Source organism: Cebus imitator, unplaced genomic scaffold (genome assembly GCF_001604975.1).
Source record: "Cebus imitator isolate Cc_AM_T3 unplaced genomic scaffold, Cebus_imitator-1.0 Scaffold216, whole genome shotgun sequence".
NCBI classification, from domain to species: domain Eukaryota; kingdom Metazoa; phylum Chordata; class Mammalia; order Primates; family Cebidae; genus Cebus; species Cebus imitator.
Window position 1 is genome coordinate 3,073,095 of NW_016107531.1, and position 22,106 is coordinate 3,095,200.

The following is a 22,106-nucleotide window of genomic DNA, read 5'->3' on the forward strand; positions in this document are numbered from 1 at the left end:
TGTGGCTCATGCAGGGAATAGTGTATTCATTTTCTATTGCTGTGTAACAAATTGCTACAAACTTGCCTGCTTAAAACGATATGAATTTATGGTTTCACGGTGAGTCAGGAGTCATGGTTTCAGTGGAGTTTTGTGTTCATGCTCTCAAAGGGATGAAATTAGGTGTCAGCTGGCTATACCCTCCTCTGGAGGCTCACTAGGGAAGGATCTTCCAAGCTCTCTCAGGTTGGTGGTGGAATACGTTTGCTTGTAGTGAATATGACTGAGATCCTCCTTTTCTTGCTAGCTGTTGGCCAGGACCATTTTCAACTCCTAGAGGCTGCTCTCAGATCCTTGTCATGTATAGTTCTATAACAGCTGTTTGCTTCTTCAAGGCCTCCAAGAGGATCTCTCTGGCTTAGAATCGTTCTCTTCAGTTGGCTAAGATGGAGTCTTATATAATGGAAAGTAATCAAGGAAGTGACTCTCTCATCACCTTTGCCATGTTTTATTGGCTAGAAGCAAGTCAGATTCCACCCACACTCAAGGGGAGGGGACAACAGAAAGGGGCAAGAATTTAGAATTCTATCTACCAGATTCACCTTCAGATTCATGAAGGCAGTGGCCAAGTCTATTTTTGCTCAGCAGTGTATCTTTGGTGCCCAGCACATAGTAAGTGCTTTATAACGTTTGTCAAATAAATGAAATCAATCAATGAATGAATATTTGATAGGCAGTTGAGTGCTATTTACAGCTTAAGCTCCTAAACTGGTAATTTCATGTTGAAAAACAGTCTAGTTCCTTTGGCATTATTTATATTCTTCACTCTAGGTAAAACTAATAAACATTTTGACCTGAGATCTTAAAACCTAAAATTGTTTATTTTCACATGTGTCAGTCAAATCTATTATGTCAGAGAGACAACACTCATTTGAAGAATAATTTAGGTGCTACATTGTACTGAACTGGCAGTTTTCTTGTAACAGCTGAGTGTTGGCAGGTTTGAAGTTTTGGGGGTGGTGGGTGGTTAGGTTGTTAGGAGTTTCACAGCTATTGCTAGCACATAAACATTATTTCAAAACACTTTGAAAATACAGATTGTTTTATAATGGCTGAATAACAATATTTTATTCTAACTTGTACTTAGAAATGTATACTTTGGTGTGGCTTATACTTAACAGTTCTTCAACCTTATAGGAAACATCTTTTGAGTAAAATTTAGATTTTTGAGTTGTCCATTGGTAAAGTGCCATTTTATCTGTACAAAATGAGATTTCTGACACCAAAGTCTGTGTTTATTCAGTAAATCCTTGCCATTCAAAATGGGATTAAGAGAGTCCTAGGATGTGCCAAGGTGTATTGGAAGCTACAAAATAACCATGGTACATTTTCCTGAAGTATCAATTTTAGTGGTATATTTGAAGGTAAACATGTTTTTTTTCTGTTAAAACAAACATAGGGAAGGGGGCACAGTGGCTCATGCCTGTAATCCCAGCACTTTGGGTGGCCAAAGTGGGAGGATCACTTGAGCCCAGGAGTTTGAGACTAGCCTGGGCAAGATGACGAGACTCTTGTCTCTACAAAAAAATTTTAAAAATTAGCTGGGTGTGGTGGTGCATGCCTGCAGTCCCAGGCTACGGTGGGAAGATCGCTTGAGCCCGGGAAGTCAAGTCTACAGTGAGCTGTGATCATACCACTGCACTCCAGCCTGAGTGACAGAGCGAGACCCTGTCTCCGTAAACAGACAAACATATATAGGTGCAGTGTAGTATAAAATAGAATACAAAATATGAATGAATTCTAAAAATTAATTTTTTACTTATGTTACTGTAGGTGGCTCTTCTAGGTTGTCTCATACCTTGCTTTATGGTCACTGTCCCCTTCCCTTCAGGTGTGTCCGTGGAGAGGTTTGAGAGTCACTCTACCAGGCTCCTTTTAACTGGATCTTGGCGGATGGTAAGATTCTGAGGCATTTCAGGTGGAGGTTGTGGCATAAGGCAAGAAAATCAGGGATCAGGGTTCCTTTGTCTGAGGGAAACATTTGATAGGAGAAGAGACCTTGCCTCCTGGTAGGTTACTGGGAGGCTGGTCTCTGATGACTTAATCACTCATAGGGGCCTCAGGAGGACAGCTGGAATGACAGAGATGGTAGAGCTTCTTTCTCCACATAGTCTTTTATCTATTACGGGCTTCTTCCCATAATTCAGAAGTGTTCCAGAGAAGGCCAGGGCAGAAGCTGCAAGTGCTCTTGAGGCCAAGGTTCAGAATTTCCACAACATTCCTTCCACTGTATTCTGTTGGTCAAAGCAGATTGCAATGTGAACCCAGATTCAAGGGATGGGGAAATAGACCCCACCTCTTGATGGGAGGAGCTTCAAAAATTGTCATCTTAAAAAGTCTACCTTGTCTCTTTGGGCAAGATATTTAACTCTTTCAAGCCTTAGTTTTGTTTTTTTTAAGTCTATATAAAATGAGGATAGTATTAATATCTACCTCCTGAAGTGGCTGTAAGGATTAAATATGTTGTTACATGAAAAGTGATTAGTTTTTCTCATGGTAAGAGCTCAGTAAATGTCCTGTGTTAACTGTTTCACTGTGTTTCTGCCTAATGAAAGCATAGCTATCCTTAAATACCTCTGCCTTCCGGGCCGGGCGCGGTGGCTCAAGCCTGTAATCCCAGCACTTTGGGAGGCCGAGGCGGGTGGATCACGAGGTCAAGAGATCGAGACCATCCTGGTCAACATGGTGAAACCCCGTCTCTACTAAAAAATACAAAAAAATAGCTGGGCATGGTGGCGCATGCCTGTAATCCCAGCTACTCAGGAGGCTGAGGCAGGAGAATTGCCTGAACCCAGGAGGCGGAGGTTGCGGTGAGCCGAGATCGCGCCATTGCACTCCAGCCTGGGCAACAAGAGCGAAACTCCGTCTCAAAAAAAAAAAAAAAAAATACCTCTGCCTTCCTTTCTGAAGCCTTCTGTTATGTTCCTGTGTCTCTTGGAAAACATACTGTCTTCATATCTCATTTGGTGGTGGGTTTATCTTGCTGTATGTTGCTGTTCCCTATGTATATGACAGAGCTCCTCTGCTGAAGTTTGTAAGTAAACTTCTGGAGGGACAGGTCAGTATTTATATAATTTTTCATAGATGATTTTGGGAATTAATCTCATTCAAAAGAAGATAACTCATTTATGTTGTTTTAATCTAGTAAGCACTTTTAGTCAAAATATGGAAATAAAAATGTAAAAAGAAGAAACAAACTCTCCAGTTACATGGTCTCACTACTTACTGCTGAATGAAATTGGGCATATTCACATGGAGAAGATTTCGATTCCCTGAGGGGAAAAAAGCTCAATTTTTGCTAGTCTAAAAAATAAATGAAGGTTTAATTTAGAGTTAAATTGGAGAGAGTTAGAGAAAGATTTAAAAGCAATAAAGTGTGTTTTATTTTAATGGTCACTTCAATTATTTTCAAATTCTAGGAGCTATGAATTCTGAACTTTAACTAGATCAAGGAATATTGAAATCTTAATAAAAAATAAAAAAAGTGGGTCTGTTGGTTTTTATAAATGGAAGACATTATATATAATAAAAAGCCTTTTTCCCCTCACTTGTAATTGTTCCTTGTTGTGGAAAATAAATGTGAGTGTTCCTATAACACATTTAAGGACTTCTGTACAGGAATTAGGTTTAACTTGTCTCATACTAATAGTGTGAAGTCGGGGTACAGTGTGGAAAGAAAAAAAAAAAAAAAAACTCACATCTGCTGTTACATGTTGTTAACTCCCTTAGCAGACATTAAATCATTTCAAGTACAATAATAGTGTAGGAGGTAAATTAACTAACCATTAACAATCTTATAAATACACAATTAACATGCCAACATTTATATGGCACATTGATGGGGCAGCAGTAATTTTTGATTGGGAGTTTGCAGACCTTTGAGAAGCCTCAGGCTGTTGCCTATTCTGACAAGTTTTCACAGATTGCAGGTGAGAGGGTAAGAAGTCTGCTGAGCAGAGGAAGTAAGCAGAGAGTGTTTTGAAAAAGCATAGGAAGGGGAATTTCCTTCTAACCATTGGGTAGACTTGAGCATTGTAAGGCGTATTGTGGCCTATCTTAGGTCCTTAGAGACTGAAGAAGTATAGAGCAGGCTTGTTTGCTCATAGTGAGTTATTTGAAGAAATAGAGTATTTCAGGTATAGTCTTGTAACTGAAGGTACATGAGTCACTAGGGATTTTTAAAAATATTCTTAGACCTAACTGGATATTTAAAGTAAACCCTTCCTCTGTGATTTCAGGTCAGCAACTAGATGATCGCTGAAGTTCTTTCTTGTGTGAAATTTTGTGACTTTTATTTTTTTGAACAACCATTACATGCACTGTTTCTTGCTGTTGTACAGGCACCGTTGTTAGTGGAGGGGAGCAAAGGGTTTATTCTACTGTGTAACACATTTGCTGTCTTATGTCTTTCACAGAGACCCATGGGAAACATTTTCTCTCAGGTCTCAGAACCAAATAAGTACGATGGGCTTTTAAAAAATTGCGTTCAGCTGGGCGCGGTGGCTCACGCCTATAATCCCAGCACTTTGGGAGGCTTAGGCAGGGGGATTACCTGAGGTCAGGAGTTCGAGACCAGCCTGGCCAACATGGTGAAACCCCATCTCCACTAAAAATACAACAATTAGCAGGATGTGGTGATGCATGCTTGCAATCCCAGCCACTCAGGAGGCTGAGGCAGGCCAAGATCACACCACTGCACTCCAGCCTGAGTGACAGAGTGAGACTCTGTCTCAAAAAAAAAAAAAAAAAAAAAAAAATCTTGTTCATTATGATATTATAACTTTGTCCCTCTTTGTTCTGAGAAGCCCTGTGGTGGAGTGGTTAAGATCTCAAGCTCTTGAATTTGATTCTTAGTTCTGAGTATTAGTTGTCTGGCTTTGGGCAAGTTTCTTAACGTTTCATTGTCTCAGTTTTTTCATAAGCCATTATAAATAAAGTTTGCACATGAGCATATGTAAAATTATCCAAAATTAAGACTTGGTGCCCATCAAAACCTACTAAAAATTATTCCCATGTTCAGGGCATGTTCCTACTCACCACAGGCAGGTTTCATGATCATTAATGAACATAGACGGGTACGTAAAGTGAGAACAGTATCCAAAGCGCATCTGAAACCACCCTTAGCACTTAGTAGAAACGGTAAATGTTTGTTGAATATTTATTCATTTGAAGTATAAAAGGAGACCCACCCAGTATATTAAAAATGCCTGTGTTGGCCTGGCATAGTGGTTCACACCTGTAATCCCAACACTTTGGGAGCCCAAGGCTGGTAGATTGCTTGAGCCTAGGAGTTCAAGACCAGCTTGGGCAACGTGGTAAAACCCCATTTCTACAAAAAATACAAAAAGTAGCCAGGCATGGTGGTGTGAGTCTATAGTCTCAGCTACTTTGGAGGCTGAGGTGGGAGAATTGCCTGAGTTTGGGAAGTCGAGGCTGCTGTAAGCTGTGATCATGCCTCTACACTTCAGCCGGGGCGATGGGAGTGAGACCTTGTCTCAAAAAAAAAATTGTTGTGTTGTTTTGAGACATCTCTTGCTTTCCTCCTACTGTGCATGGATATCCCCTATTGCTTCCATATTTAGTAAAACAAATCTTTATGCTGTAAACAACCTGGTGTTAAAAAGTGGGAGAAAGCAGCTGTGAAAAGTGGGAAAGCTTAGGCAAGGTGATGTTGTTTATCTGTGGCCTAAAGGTATATAAAAAGGTCTATCTTATTATTTTGAGACAGTCTTACTCTGTCGACCAGGTTGGAGCGCAGTGGCGCAATTTTGGCTCACTGCAACCTTTACCTCCCAGGTTCAAGCGATTTTCATGCCTCCGCCTCCCGAGTAGCTAGGACCGTAGGCACATGCCACCATGTCCCGCTAATTTTGATATTTTTAGTAGAGATGGGTTTTCACCGTGTTGGCCAGGCTGGTCTCCAACCCCGGATCTCAGGTGATCCGCCCACCTCGACCTCCCAAACTGCTGGAATTACAGTCAAAAGCCACTGAACCCGGCCTTGTTATTATTTTTTTGAGATGGTGTCTTGCTCCGGCGCCCTGTCCGGAGGGCAGTGGTGCAATCTCGGCTCACTGCAACCTCTGCCTCCTGGGTTCTAGTGATTCTTGCACCTCAGCCTCCCGAATAGCTGTAAGTGCATGCCACCTCGCCCAGCTAATTTTTGTATGTTTAGTAGAGATGGGGTTTCACATGTTGGCCAGATTGGTCTCATCCTCCTGACCGCAAGTGATCTGCCTCCCAAAGTGCTGGGATTACAGGTGTGAATCACTGTGCCCAGCCAAAAAACGTCTGACTGTCTCAGAGAATCAGGAGTTGGTAATATCCAGGGAAGGCATTCAAGGCCTGAAGAGACAGCATTTGTGAAAGTGTAGAATAGCATTTCTAAACTATGTTTTGTGGAACCCTGTTATACATTGATATGTTTTAGTATTCCTATAAAAAAGTAATATAGATGAAGTAAGTTTGGAATATATTGTCCTTGGAAGTTATTGTGTTACTAGATTCCTCCCTCTTGGAGATTCACAGTACACGGAGTACATAGTTTAAAAGCAAGAAGAAAGCCTCTTTAACTTGCTTGAATCTGGTGTTTCCTAGACTTTTTTTTAAACTTAAAAAATTTTAATTTGTAAAATATACATGGTATAAACGATATGTAAAATTTACCATTTTAACCATTTTTAAATGTGTAGCTCAGTGGCATTACATGCATTCACATTGTGGTGCAGCCATCACCACTGTCCAGCTCCATAACTTCTCCATCTTCCTAAACTGAAATGTACCCATTAAATACTTTTCCCCATTGCTCCCTTCCTCCAGCCCCTAGCAACTGCCATTAGATTTTCTGTCTCTGTCAGTTTGACTACTTAAGTACCTCATATAAATGGAATTATACAGTACTTGTCCTTTTGCGACTGGCTTATTTCACTTAGCATAATGTTCTCGAGGTTCATCTGTGTTGTAATGTGTCAGAATTTCCTGTGTTTGAAGGCTGAATAATATTCCATTATTTGTATATACCACATTTTGTTTATCCATCCTCTACCATGTATTGTTAATTGCAACGTAGTATTGTGTTATATGTATGTGTCATGGCATGTGTGTACTATTGTAGGTTCCTTTCAGAGTTTCAGTATTATAAATTATCCTGAGATAAATATTTTACACAATTAGCTCCTTAGAGGAAATCCTAGAACTAAGATTGCCCAGATAGTATTCATGTTTTATATTTTGGTAAATATTACCAAATTACTGTCTTAAAAGTCTCAGTTTTCATTCCTTCATATTGTGCATGAGAGTGCCCATTTCTCTGAACCCTTGCCAGAGTTAAATTTTTTAAAATCTTTTTGATCCTTGCACAACTGATCAGAGTACAATTTGTTTTTATCCATAACCTGAATGTCTTTGTCTTGGAAATCAAACATAGCTTTAAATTATAATTTGCTCCCCTTTGGGAGATTTTAAAAAATATTCTCTTGGGTTTTGAGAAGTAGTCTTGTTAGAATAAGTTGATAGTGTCCCAGGGTGACAATTTGGAAGGGCACATTGAAGAGATGCTCTTGTATTAGGAAAAAAGGCAATCCTTTATTTATAATCACACTCTTACATCTGGCAAATTCACATATGACTTATCTCTACAACAAAATTGGATAGTCCTTGGAAGTTAGACAGCAACATTTATTGAACTCTTGCCATGTATAACAGCCTTTGTTGCCAGAAGGGATATGGTGTTATGGACCCTGTGGCACTTAGAGTCTAAGTCTTTAAGTCCACATAATGGTAGATAAAAAGGGACATATACAATAGTACGTTTTCCGGGGCAGTCCTTTGGGAGTTCCATATTAGAGCTTGTAGGGACTAAATATTTTTTGAACGAATCATACGGATTTCCTAAATGTATGAAGTCATGGTGTCCTAATAGAGTTGATAACTGCTGTTGTTGAGGCATTTGTTCTGGAAGGATAAAGTTGAGAAGTTGGTGTGTGCTTTCAGAAGTGTTTGCCCATTCCTCTTGTTTTCAAAAGAATTGATCTATTTCCCTAGAAAAGATTTTATTATTGAGGGTACTTAAGTATATTTTTGTTGCTTTGCCTTTTGCCATTTGACTTTTTGGTACCAGAACACCTATTGAATGTGTGATCGCTTCTCGGCCTTTGGCTAAGATCAAGTGTATTAAATGTGTGGCTTCTCATTAAAGCCCTTGTTTTTGCAAGGGAGAACTATTTAATATGAGTTTGAAAGTACCTGCCTGTCTGCTGGTAGACTAGTTGCCTTCCTTTCATGCAAGGAAGGCAGCTTATTGTAATTGCTATAGAGGATGTTTGCAGCTCTGATCTGTGATACTATGATTCCGTAAATGCTCTCAATTATAAATAATTTTGTAGTGTATACATTTTTATGGTTATAGAAAATGTTTGTATTTTACAAGTAAAATTTAAATGCACACTGTTAATTTCATAATTTTTTTCTGATCAATATCCTTAAAATGGTAAATTGACACTAATGTTTCAGGGACCAAATATCTCAGAAATTTGATGCTTAAAAGAATCCCATGGTATTAGGAGAGGTACTAGATCTGTATTAGGATACTAACTTTTTGATTCAGGATACCTTACTCACTTTTGCATTTCCCATTAGTCTCAGAGTAAAATAAGTACTCAATGAGTATAGTAAGAGGAAAAAAGTGAAGATTAATGTAATTTGCTTGATTAGAGATGCTCCTCAGTTAAACTTCTCTATAAGCTCAATGTCTTTAAGACCCACTAGGTGATGTCAACAGAGTGATGTGTTTCCAGACAACAATTTTCAAAACCTTAGTTAGCTGTAAGGATTTATTAGCTAGATTTCCTCTCTGTGTTCCATTTCTAGGAGAAACAAATTACAAGCTAGATTTCCTCTCTGTGTTCCATTTCTAGGAGAAACAAATTACAAGGGAATCTGGTACTGTAAGTCCTTCTAAAAATAAATAACTTCTAGGACTGTTCCCTGGAAACATAATCCAGCTTTCATATTCCTTGTACTTCACAATGATTTTGTAGGGGCAGGGAAATCACTCAGATGGCCTCCAGTGTCCTCTATCACAAAGGAAGCACAGACTTATTTTATGTGCTATGAACTTACTAAAGACAGATGGGATATTGACATATTTTAGGACTACTTTAAGCAAGAATTGATGGTTGAAGTTACTGATATTTTATAATTATTAGTAGCTAATATTTATTTAATTATATGCCATGTATTTTTTTGAGCACTTTACCTGCATTGTCTTATATATATCCTCTCATCCCTGAAGCTTCCATTCTATAAATGAAGGGGAAAAAAAGAGGCTCAAAAAGGTTAAATATTTTGACCAAGATTATATAGCTAACAAGTAATAGGGTCAGGATTTGAACTCAGTTCTGCCTCTAGGGCTTACTACCTAACCATTGTTCTGCAATATTTTCTTTGTTGAGTATTTTCACTTAACGGAGAGGGTGCTATCTTATTACTAGAATAAATACTATTACAGTGGTTTTTATTTGTTTATTTTTTAGCTGTTTTGTTTTGGAAGGCAAGGTCTCACTATGTCATCTAGGCTGGAGTGCAGTGGTGCAGTCATAGCTCACGGCAACCTTGAATACTGGGGCTCAAGTGATCACTCTACCTTAGCCTCCTGAGTAGCTAGGACTACAGGCATGTGCCGCCATGCCCAGCTAATTTTTAAAAAATATGTATTTTTTGTAGAGATAGGGTCTTGCTTATGTTGCACATGTTGGTCTTGAACTCCTGGACTTGCTTGAGCCTCCCAAAGGGTTTAGAGTACAGGTGTGAGTCACTGTGCCCGGCCTCATTACAGTTTTAACAGGACTGAGGAAGCAGTTTTTATAATTTTCTAAAATAAGAAGTTGATTGTATAGTAGGTAATTTTGATTATAAGTTTTATTTTAAAAGCACAGGCCAGGCGCGGTGGCTCACGCCTGTACTCCCAGCACTTTGGGAGGCTGAGGCAGGCAGATTACCTGAGGTCGGGAGTTTGAGACCAGCCAGACCAACATGGAGAAACCCCGTTTCTACTAAAAATACAATATTAGCTGGGGGCATGGTGGTGCATGACTGTAATCCCAGCTACTTGGGAGGCTGAGGCAGGAGAATCACTTGAACCCAGGAGGTGGAGGTTGCAGTGAGCTGAGATCACGCCACTGCACTCCAGCCTGGGCAACAAAAGTGAAACTCCATCTCAAAAAAAAAAAAAAAAAAGCCCAGCTATCTTGAAAACACATTCACTGAGCAAAATTAATTTGGTGGTACATTTTTATAAAATCCCTAGTAACTCAGAAAGCATTGTCTGTGCTCTTTACACTTCACAGCCATATGACAGGAGGGGAAATGTAAACTGATGAACAACAGTTTTGTACTTTAGCACATCATTTGAGGAAAATACAACTTGTTCCCCCATGGCCTTATAAAGTAATGAGAAGATTGCATGATAGAGAAGGGAGAAAGAAAGGAAAAATTATTAACAGTAGCTATATGCTTTGAGTGGCCTAAGCAGTTGCTATGATTTGTTTTGCAAGAGTGTAAGCCTTCCTTTCTGATTCCAGGGAGATCTCATTGACTAGAGCTGCAGCCCCTAGTGCTTATAAGGATTCCCTTTCAGCTTAGACTTAATTCTTTTAAGCTCCACAGTACAGGAATAAATGTTGATTTTCAAGGTGGCATTTTACTACACTGAATTTGTTTGAAAAATGATTCAGTCATTTTCTGCCTTATTCTTAAATATTTGCTGTGTACATCATGTTTCTAGGTAGGTGAGCTCGTGAAACAATATGAAGAGGAGAAAATAGCCTTTTATGGAAATTGGCCCACAGAAAGGATGGCCTTCTTGGACAATCCAACTATCATTCTAGCTCATATTCGACAGTCACATGTGACCAGTGATGACACGGGAATGTGTGAGATGGTTCTTATTGATCATGATGTTGACCTAGAGAAGATTCATCCTCCTTCAATGCCTGGAGACAGTGGGTCAGAAATTCAGGGAAGCAATGGTGAGACTCAGGGCTATGTATATGCCCAGTCAGTCGATATTACCTCAAGTTGGGACTTTGGTATTAGAAGACGCTCAAACACAGGTAAACATTGTGTTCTAGTCATGTCTTCTGAGTTTTAAATCAGTAAATAATCTTATGGAATAATGCATAATGTTGGAATAGGCTTATTGGGGAAGTTTCTGTGTATTAATAGGAACAGGCATGTGTGAGACTAAGAGCGAGTCTAAGCAACATCTCCATCTATACGACTGTGATTGGAGAGGGCCTCTAGAATGTTATTAGAAGTAGACAGAAGAGGGATAGGTGGAAAAGTTGGCTAAGAGAGACATGTTGGATGTTTCTAACAAGTCATCATGTAGAAAGGCAAGTGGACTGGCTTTGAGTGTCTTCACAGAGCAACATTAGTCCCAGTAGGTAGGCCACCTGGAGACAGACTTCAGGTTGACATAATAAAGAACCTTTCATACAGAGAGGTGACCACCCAAGGAGAGCAGGCACTTCTTGCCCCTGGAGGAATTGTGGGGAGTAGGGGAATGGGGAGACACCTGAGTATTTGTTAGGGCTGGTTTTAGTAGGAATCTACACACAGGGTGTGATATTAGAAAAAGGGCGCCTGTTTTTGATACTTTGCCTTTATTTTCTTAAATTAATCACCTGTTGATTTTTCTGGCTTGAAAACACTCAGCTTTGGTATTAGTTGTTAGCTTTAAAAGCTTATTGCGCATTTTCCCACTTACATTTTTTGGTGGCCTTTCAAGGGGAATGTGATGAACCAAGGACTTTTATTTTACTTAGACAAATTACTTAGAATACACATTGTAGTTATAATATGACAGGTATTCTAGGAGATAATTTTTTTTTAGATAATCAGAAAATATAATCTCCAAACTAGCAGCAGTAACCTGCTAACTCACAGGAAAGGTAATGGCAAGGAGATATAGTAGAACACTGAAAATACACATTCATTTTCATGGTCCAAATGTAAAATGCACATAAAGGGATATTGGAGGTAGAACTGTATACAGTTTACAGTGAAAGGCACATTCAGGTTTTGGTTCAGAATTCAGTATCTGTGACATAAGAATAATTTGCTCTCATGATGAAAATAATTAATAGCATTTCCCAGTATCTAAAGGAACTTTTATCAAAATAGGATTTGAGTGAAAGTTTGAATATAATTTAGAACCATTGATTCTCAGTTCTCTAGTTGAAACTGACTTCCTTGCAGGTTATTGAGATGATATCTTATATGACAGGTTGAATGTATTTCAGTAGGAGAATGCTGCTAAATTGAGAGCTTTATGATTATATTACTTTGGCTGTACCCATCACATTTATTAATTGCAGTTGAATGTATTTTTCTTCACTGGAATTTGGTTAGATATAGGGACATTGTCAGAATGCTCTTCCCAGCATAGTTTAAATTTCTGGTAAGATTATTTTCAGTGTTTCCCAACCACAATGCTAAGGCAGAAGTGTATAATTTCCTACCTTGAAAGAGGCTGAAAAAGAAATTTATTTATTTTCTGTTAGAAATATGCTGGGATAGAAAGTTGACTAGCAAGAGAAAACTAATTTCAAGAGATGGCATCAATTGTGACTGTCTTTTCCATTGTGGTCTCTGTATGCGGCAGTTAAGTGGGGGCTGGATGGTATTTCTTTAAAGGATCAGTTCACTGATTTTTGAAGGTTGATCAGCCAGTGGCAATATAATCACAAATGCCTAATTTTAGGTGACTCTTGTTGGAATTTCTTTAGGTAGCGCTTAGATGCTAATAATTAATTGAGATTGTAGGTTGTGTTAGTGACCAAAGAATTTACTTTTTAATCCATGCAGCATATCTTAAAATTTTGTAAAAGAAAAATTGTTCTTTTTAAGATTTGACTAATGTTACAAAGATACAAATCATTTATTTTACTACCTATAAACTGTTTCAGCCCACTGAAGAAAAGCTATGCTAATTTATATAGCTTTGACATTTTATAATTTTCATGATTTTTAGATAAAAGATTTTATATTTAAAACTTTAATAGTCTAGTCTGAGTTCATTTATCTTTAATTTTTGAAATGGGTAGAGTAATTCATAACAGTAATTTTATTCCTGTAATGTAATATTCACTTCAGTTCATTTGTGCATTAAAATTCCTTTAAGACCGTTATTAATGATTTATATAATGAAATGTCATATTAATCACAGAAGTTTTCACATTTTATTATTCTCTTCCATGTTAATACTATCTTTATGATCACTATTAGTGTTTTATATCCTCTAATTTCAATTATAAATCAAGAATATTTTCATGTTTTTGTTGGTATTTGCTTTTCAGGGGTGCCACCTTTAAAATTTTATGACTTTTTCTCTACATATGCAATATAAAACATCTTTATTCATGTAAAGGTAGTTAATTATGTCTTTGTTTATGGTAAACTTTCATTGACAAACTTATAGTTATAATATTTCTTTTCAAGCTCAAAGATTAGAACGACTCCGAAAAGAGAGACAAAACCAGATCAAATGCAAAAATATTCAGTGGAAAGAAAGAAATTCTAAGCAATCAGGTAAATGGAAATGATTTTAATTCTTAATTTGAGATTTATGTATTTAGTTTATTATGTAAGAACTTTTAATTCATTCTTTTAAATCCTCTGGGCAGATACCTCTTGTGTTTTGAGCTTTGAGCTCTTTCACTTGTGTGCCTTGGCCCTCTGAAGCTGTATGCTCTTTAGGGCTTGGCTTTTTGGCTCTCCTTCACTCTGGGTCACAGGGATTGTTGCGTGCAGGGGAATTTTTTTTTTTTTTTTTTTTTGAGACGGAGTTTCACTCTTGTTACCCAGGCTGGAGTGCAATGGCGCGTTCTCGGCTCACTGCAACCTCCGCCTCCCGGGTTCAGGCAATTCTCCTGCCTCAGCCTCCTGAGTAGCTGGGACTACAGGCACGCACCACCATGCCCAGCTGATTTTTTGTATTTTTAGTAGAGACGGGGTTTCACCATGTTGACCAGGATGGTCTCGATCTCTTGACCTCGTGATCCACCCGCCTCGGCCTCCCAAAGTGCTGGGATTACAGGTTTGAGCCACCGCGCCCGGCCACAGGGGACATTTTTTACAAGCTGTCATGTCAGTACTTTTTTCTGATATTTTTTCAAAAATATCATAGGCCCAGAAGTGGCCTATTTTTTTTTTTTCTTTTGAGATGGGAGTTTTGCTCTTTTTGCCTAAGCTGGAGTGCAGTGGCATGATCTCGGCTCACTGCAACCTCCGCCTCCCGGGTTCAAGTGATTCTCCTGCCTCAGCCTCCTGAGAGGCTGGGATTACAGGCGCATGCCACCACACCTGACTAATTTTGCATTTTTAGTAGAGATGGGGTTTTACTGTGTTGGCCAGGCTGGTCTTGAACTCCTGACCTCTAGTAATCCACTCACTTCGGGCTCCCAAAGTGCTGGGATTATAGATGTGAGCCACTGTGCCCAGCCAATACATATCTATTTTTTGAGACAGAGTCTGGCTATGTCACCCAGGCTGGAGTGCAGTGGCACCATCTCGGCTCACTGCAACCTCCACCTCCTGGGTTTAAGTGATTCTCATGCCTCAGCCTCCCAAGTAGCTGGGACCACAGGTGCATGTCACCATGCCTGGCTGATTTTTGTCTTTTTAGTAGAGACAGGGTTTCACCGTGTTGGCCAGGGTGGTCTCGAACTCCTGACCTCAAGTGATCCACCTGTCTCGGCTTCCCAAAGTGTGTGCTGGGATTATAGGCATCAGCCACTGCACCCAGCCCCTATGATATTTTGGACGGGCTTCTAGGTTGTAGATTTCCCTTAGCAGTTCCAACCTAGACTTTTCCTTGCCTCATTAGTGGCCCTAGTAACAGTCTTTTTTGTATATATGCAAATTCTTTTCCCTTAGTATAAAAACCATTATGTTGCTGGCATTATTAGCATTTGGTGTATATTTTCATATAGTATGTTTATAAAGCCTGGACATCTTATGTACTTTCGAGCTTCAGTGTCAGCAAGAAGAAAAGTCTTGGGAAAAAAACAATTGCAGAAATAAAATGCTATTAAAATATTTTGTAGGCGTTATATCATGTTTTCTAGACTTTCTCTTTTTTTTCTCCATTAAAAGAAATGTCTGCAGTCTGTCTTCTATATCCTCCTAGCACCTCCTACCATCATATTGGCATCTAGTAGATGCCTAATAAATATTTGTGGATTGGTTCCATTGTTACATGATAATCAAAAGGCTAATAATACTAAGGTTTATTATAGTAACAGCGGCCCAAATGTGGTGCTCTACTGGGTACTTTACGTGCATTACCTCCATTGCAGTGATCTTGCAAGGTGTAGATATCGTTGCTGTTGTTTACAGATAAGATAAAGACTTAGAGATTTGATGAAGTTGCCAAAGTTACACAACAAGGAGGGTAGTGTTATAATGAGATGTTTTATGTCCAGCTGTGGCTGCATGTAAAGGCCAGTCTCTCTGCCTTAAACCACACTCTAAAGTGCTTCTTGATGTCTCCTACTATGATTATAAACTAAGGTATCCTCAATAGGTATGATTTTCTTCATGACTGCTACTAGGTGATGACTATGTAGATTTTGAAGTTCCATTTTGCTTGTTTTTCTTCATTATATCTCATTCTGACTTCTTGAATGCAGTAGTTCTTCTTGAATTTCTCTTTAGTTTTACTCTAAATACTTTCAAAATCTCACTACACTAGCTTCTTCTGTTGATCCAGTTAATGTTTCTCTTTGTTGTATTTAATATAAACTGAAAATACTTTGTATCACTTATCTTATTCACTGTCTTAAAATTTTTTATATATCTTAATGTAGTTCTTATTAATCTTTCTTGATCAGTGAATACAGAACCAGTTTATCTAAGCTCCTCTGTCTCTCTACCCACCCTTTATTTGCTTTCTTCACTTCCATATCTTAAAAAAATTATAAGTTAAACATACAGTGAGGCAAAACGCTGTGGCTCACACCTGTAATTCCAACACTTTGGGAGGCCAAGGCGGCAGATCACTTGAGGCTAGGAGTTTGAGGCCAGCCTGGCCAACATAGTGAAACCCCATTTCTAGTAAAAATGCAAAAAATTAGCCAGGAGTCAGGCAGATCACTTGAGGTCAGGAGTTTCAAGATCAGCTTGGCCAACATGATGAAACCCTGCCTCTACTAAAAATACAAGAATTAGCTGGGCATGGTGGCATATGCCTATAATTCCAGCTACTCAGGAGGGTGAGACACGAGAATTGTTTGAGCCTAGGAAGTGGAGGTTGCAGAGAGCTGAAATCGCACCACTGCACTACAGCCTGGGCAACAGAGTGAGACTGTGTCTCAAAAAAAAAAAATGGTGAATAGAGTACCTCAAATATAGTTGCATCAATCCATTTTACACTGTGAGAAGTTCTTCAGCTTAAATTTTGGTACATGTAATAGAGGATTTTGTCTGGTCCCCTACTTATTTTTAAAAGTCTAATCTACTTTTTGTTCATTGTTTCACAGAATATGCTGGAGAAATAGTTATGTCCCCCTGTTTTGCTTTTATTTGTAACCATACTCTCCATTGTGTATGTGTACTACTTATACTTCCCTCCTTCAGTTTCTTTCCTTCTCTTTTCTGTGTCTCATGGGTTTTGATAATTGAGCCTGTGGTCTTATTTCTGGAGAAGCTCTTAAATGTGTGTGTTCATGCTTGAACTGTTACCCCTGATTCTGGCCAGACCAGCAGCGTGCCTGGTAGTTATTCCTGATGGTTGGAGTGAAACTCATCAATGCACAAAAGAATGTCTTTGGATTCTCCCTTAGACTGGACTCCATCATTAAACCACAGCTTGGCACTCCTGGTGTATTGAAGCATGCTAGAAAAGTGGAGTCAGCAGTCCACTAAACATCTACCTGGCAAACTGAGCAGCCATTCTATTTTTATACATCTCCCACAAACATACTCTCTCAGCAAGAAAAGCCGCATCTAAATCTTTTTCATCTTTATTGAGAATTTTGGATAGGTAATTATTCATTCTCTCTCTCTCTCTCTCTCTTTCTCTCTCTCTCTTTCTCTCTCTCTCTCTCTCTCCTTAAAGAATTGGTGGTCTCACTGGGTTGCCCAGGCTGGCCTCAAACTCTACACTCAAAAGTGCCTCAGCCTCCTGAGTAGCTAGGACTACAGGCACATGCCGCCATACCTGACTTCATTCCCTCATTCATTTTTCTGCTATTTATGCTTTGCTAAAATCCTTTTGTTTGTTTTCTTATCTTTGTTCTATTTCATTCACTACTAGAAGAATCATCATTCTAAATAGGATGACCTCCCTGGAAGTATTTTTCTTCCACGATTATTCTGTCAGCATCCAGTTTATCCTTTAAGACACAGCATAAAGGTAGCCTTTTCATAGAGGAGATAGAAGGGTTTGTAGAGATCATCTGGTCCATACCTCAGTCCATGAGACCACATGATAAATGAAATACCTTAGAGTAAGATCCTTGTAGTCTATGGCCATACCACCCTGAATGCCCCAGATCTCGGAAGATCCTTGTAATATTCCTGTAACTAAAACTGCATGGATAGATGTGAAGATGGTGTCATCAGAAGTGTACTTTGTTAGGAATAATGTCATATTAAGATCCAAATATTTTTAATTTTATTATTTTAAAATGGTGTTGGTATTTTATTCTTTACATAATTAGCTATTACCCTTATTCATTGAATCACTTAACAAGTATTTCTTTTATAACTCCTGTGTACCTAATAATTCTATGCTGAGTGCTAGGAGGACTACATGAATCCTCTCCTCAATAAGTTTGAAGTCTAATTGGCAAATAAGGCTTTTTATGCATGGAGTTAAATAATAATGCAAAACAACAATGTATCTTATATAAATTATTTACATGTACCTGAAGTTTTATGTAACTTCAATTATTGGTTTCTTAGAGTAATGATTCCGAAATATAGTGGATGTATAAAAATCAGAAATGCATCCAAAAGTGCATGGTAAAATAACATTCCCTATAAGTTTTTAGGCCTCACCTATGGAATTCTTGATTCAGTAGATAGGGGTTGGGACCCACAAATCTGTAGTTTTCAAAAGCTCTCTACGTGATTCTGATGAGTAACCAGCTTAGGGTATATAGCGTGTTAGCCACTAAGTTTAATTCATCTTTTTTTGTTGTTGAGACAGAGCCTCCTTTTGTCAACCAGGCTGGATGGTATGTAGCAGCGTGATCTTGGCTCACTGTGACGTCTGCCCCTGGGGTTCAAGCAATTCTTGTGCCTCAGCCTCCCTAGTGGCTGGGATTACAGGCATATGCCACCATGCCTCGCTAATTAAAAAAAAAATTTTAGCAGAGACAGGGTTGTGCCATGTTGGCGAGGCTAATCTTGAACTCCTGGCCTCACATGATCCACCCACCTTAGCCTCCCAAAGTGTTGGGATTGCAGGCGTGAGCCACTGTGCCTGGCCTATTTCATCTTCATTCAAAGCCAGCAAATTAGCTGTTAATATGTCTCTATTACAGGTGAGAAAACTGGTGCTCAGAGGCCAAATAATTTTCTCAGGTTACTTGCAAGTAGTAAGTGGTAAAGCCAGAATTCATCTCCTGGACAGTTTGACCCCAAAGACTTTAGTCTTTCTACTCTGCTCTGCTTCCTCCCAAACCATTGACAGAAAGGAGCTGCTTCTGAAGATTTCGGTTTTGAGGAGTCTTTGGTGTTCTCTTTTTCTTTTTCTTTCTTTCTTTCTTTCCTTTCTTTCCTTTCCTTTCCTTTCTTTCCTTTCTTTCCTTTCTTTCCTTTCTTTCTTTTCTTTCTTTTCTTTTCTCTTTCTTTCTTTCTTTCTTTCTTTCTTTCTTTCTTTCTTTCTTTCTTTTCTTTTCTTTTCTTTTCTTTCTTTCTTTTCTTTCTTTCCTTTCTTTCTTTCCTCTCTTTCTCTCTTTCTCTCTTTCTCTCTTTCCTTCCTTCCTTCCTTCCTTCTTTCTTTTCTTTTCTTTTCTTTTCTTTTCTTTTCTTTTCTTTTCTTTTCTTTTCTTTTCTTTTTCTTTTCTTTTCTTTTTTTCTTGAGGGAGTCTCGCTCTGTTGCCCAGGGTGGAGTGCAGTGGCACGATCTCAGCTCACTGCAACCTCTGCCTCCTAGGTTCAAGCGATTCTCCTGCCTTAGCCTCCCGAGTAGCTAGGATTACAAGCACCTGCCACCATGCCTGGCTAATTTTATTATTTTTAGTAGAGATGGGGTTTCACCATGTTGACTAGGCTGGTCTTGAACTCCTGACCTCATGTGATCTGCCTGCCTGCCTTGGCCTCCCAAAGTGCTGGGATTATAGGCCTGAGCAACTGCACCTGGCCAAAATCTGTTATTTTAATATATTTGTTTTGTATCCAGCCACTCGCTAAATCTTTATAGTTCTAATGTGTTCCATGCGTAAGTTCTATTACACATTCTCATCGTCTCAATGCTATAGTGTGTGCATTTTCATAAAGCTGATGATAATTACATTTCCCGGCTATTTATTTTTTTAGTTTTGTGTTTGTTGGGGACTTCCAACTGTTTATATTGGTAGGACTTTTCAGTTGCAGATAACAAAAAGCTACTTGAAGGAGGGCTTTCAAGAATTATACATGTGCCTTATGAATGGCTTGGAATGCCTTATGACTTCCCCCATCTTGTCTTGGCTTCTTTCTGCCCTTCTGCTCTCTCCGTCCTTCTCCCTTTCTGTACCCTATTGCAACACCTTTTTCTACTTCTCTAGTCCAGAGTTATTCATTCAACAAATATTTATTATTAAAAACTAATAAATTATTCTTTCAACAAATAGCGAACAAGACAAAGTCCCTGCCTTCGTGGGGCTTATATTCTATTGGGGGTAAACAGTAAACATAATAGGCCAGAATGGGATAAATGGCATGGAGAAGAATATAGCCAGGTAAGGGGGATAAGGAATGCTAGGCAGAGGATTTTGCTATTTTGTGTAGGGTGGCCAAGGAAGGCCTCATTAGGAAGGTAATATTTGAGCAGAGATCTTAAGGAAGTGGAGGAATGAGTCATGCAGATATTGGGGGAATGAGTGTTCTAAGAGGAAGAAACAACAATCGCAAAGATTCTGAGGCAGAAATGTGCCTGGTGTATTCAAAAAATAGAGTAGCAAGGAAGGATGTCTGTTGGTTAGAGCATAGTAAGCAAGGTGAAGAGTAGGATCAGAGAAGTCAGTAGTGGGGTTCCCAGTCATGGAGGGTCTTGTAAGGAATTGTATTTTTTCTCTGAGATGATTTGATCAGAGTAGTGATGTGATACATGACTTATTTTCCCCAGATTAAATTTCCTTAAAAAAAATTTTTTTTTGGCCGAGCACAGTGGCTCATGCCTGTAATCCCAGCACTTTGGAAGGCTGAGGTGGGTAGATCACTTGAAGTCAGGAGTTCAAGTTCAAGACCAGCCTGGCCAACATGGTAAAACCCCATCTCCACTAAACATACAAAAATTAGCGGAGTATGGTGGTGCATGCCTGTAGTCCTAGCTACTTGGGAAACTGAGGCATGAGAATTGCTTGAACCCGGGAGGTGGAGATTGCTGTGAACCGAGATTGTGTCACTGTACTTCAGCCTGGGCAACAGAGTGAGACTGTCTCAAAAACAAAAAACAAAAAACTGCTTATTGTAGAAAATTTCAAACATACAGAAAAAGAATGGTTTAATGAATTCCCTTCACTCATCTACCAGCTTCAACAATGATCAGTATGTGGCTGGTCCTGTTTGATTTATGCATTCTACTGCCAGCCGTCCCAGATTACTTTTAAGCAAATCCTAGCTACTATATAATTTCATATCTAAATATTTTATTTTTAACACGTAATAAAACTGTGATACTACTCTCCAAAAAATTAATATTATTGTAATATTCTTTGTATCATTTAAAATTATTTATATTGTTAATTATAAGAAATGTTTAATAATTATTACATTAAAAACATTTAACATTTTTTAATTATGAAGAAAAAATTTTTGTTTTGAGACAGGATCTTGTACTTTCACCTGGGCTAGAGTACAGTGGCATGAACATCATTACAACCTCAGCCTCCTGGGCTCAAGTGATTCTCCCTCCTCAGCCTCCCAAGTAGCTGGGACTACAGGCATACGTCACCATTCCTGGCTAATTTTTGCATTTTTTGTAGAAACGGGATTTTGCCATGTTGCCCAGGCTCGTCCTGAACTCCTGGGCTCAAGTGATCTGCCCGCCTTGGCCTTCCAAAATGCTGGAATTACAGTTGTGAGCCACAGCTCCTGGGCAATAAATAATTATTTAATATTATTAAATATCCAATTGTTCATATTTCCCTAATTATCTCAAATTTTTCTTTTTTCCCGTTGGTTTGTTCACATTTGGATCAAGATCCATCTCCTACTTTGGTTAATGTCTCATTTTTTAATCTATAGCTTCTCTTTCACTCTTTTTTCTTATAATTTATTTATTGAAGAAATTGGGTCATTTACTGGGTAAAAAAGTTATTTAAAATAATTCTCCTCTTTATAGTTAATCTGCCAAGTCATTATTATAGTTAGGTTCATTTATTTCATTTTGCCTTTGTTTTTAGAGGCTACAATTTTAATTTTCTTTTATAATTACTTAAAACATTTACATGGCTTCAAAGTCAAAAACATAAAAGCAAGATAAAGTCAGAGAAATCTAGCTTCACTTTGTTTCCTTCACTCTTGTAGTCATTTTTAAAAAGTTTTTTTTGTTCATTTAAAACTATAAGCATATTTATATCCCCCATATCCCCCATTTTTTAGATTAAAGATAGCATACTTTACATACTATTTTGTAAAATACTTTTTTCATTTAGTAACATATTCTGAGGATTGTTCTGGAGCAATATATAGACATAAGCTTCATTCCATTTTACAGCTGAATAATATTCTGTGATATAGATGTACCAGTGCCAACCCATGCCCTGGTGAGGAATGTTTGATTGTTTTTAGGCTTTTGCAAATGGCACTGCAGGGAATAGTTTTATGCATAATTTTTTTTTTTTTTTTGAGAT

At 38.5% G+C, this 22,106-nt stretch overlaps 1 protein-coding gene and 1 pseudogene across 9 annotated transcripts in view; both read left to right on the forward strand.

Annotated features, from left to right (window-relative positions):
• Positions 1–22,106, forward strand: part of MAPKAP1 (MAPK associated protein 1) — a 267,937-nt gene that overhangs the window by 24,277 nt on the left and 221,554 nt on the right. For all 9 annotated transcript variants that reach the window (XM_037745939.1, XM_017549147.1, XM_037745940.1 and 6 more), the window contains 2 exons: positions 10,823–11,150; positions 13,540–13,629. In XM_037745939.1, coding sequence (XP_037601867.1) covers positions 10,892–11,150; positions 13,540–13,629 — 349 coding nt within the window. In that variant the 5' untranslated portion in view covers positions 10,823–10,891. Of the gene's footprint in view, positions 1–10,822; positions 11,151–13,539; positions 13,630–22,106 lie in introns of those variants that run through there.
• On the forward strand, positions 8,178–8,344 carry LOC119474195 (annotated as a pseudogene).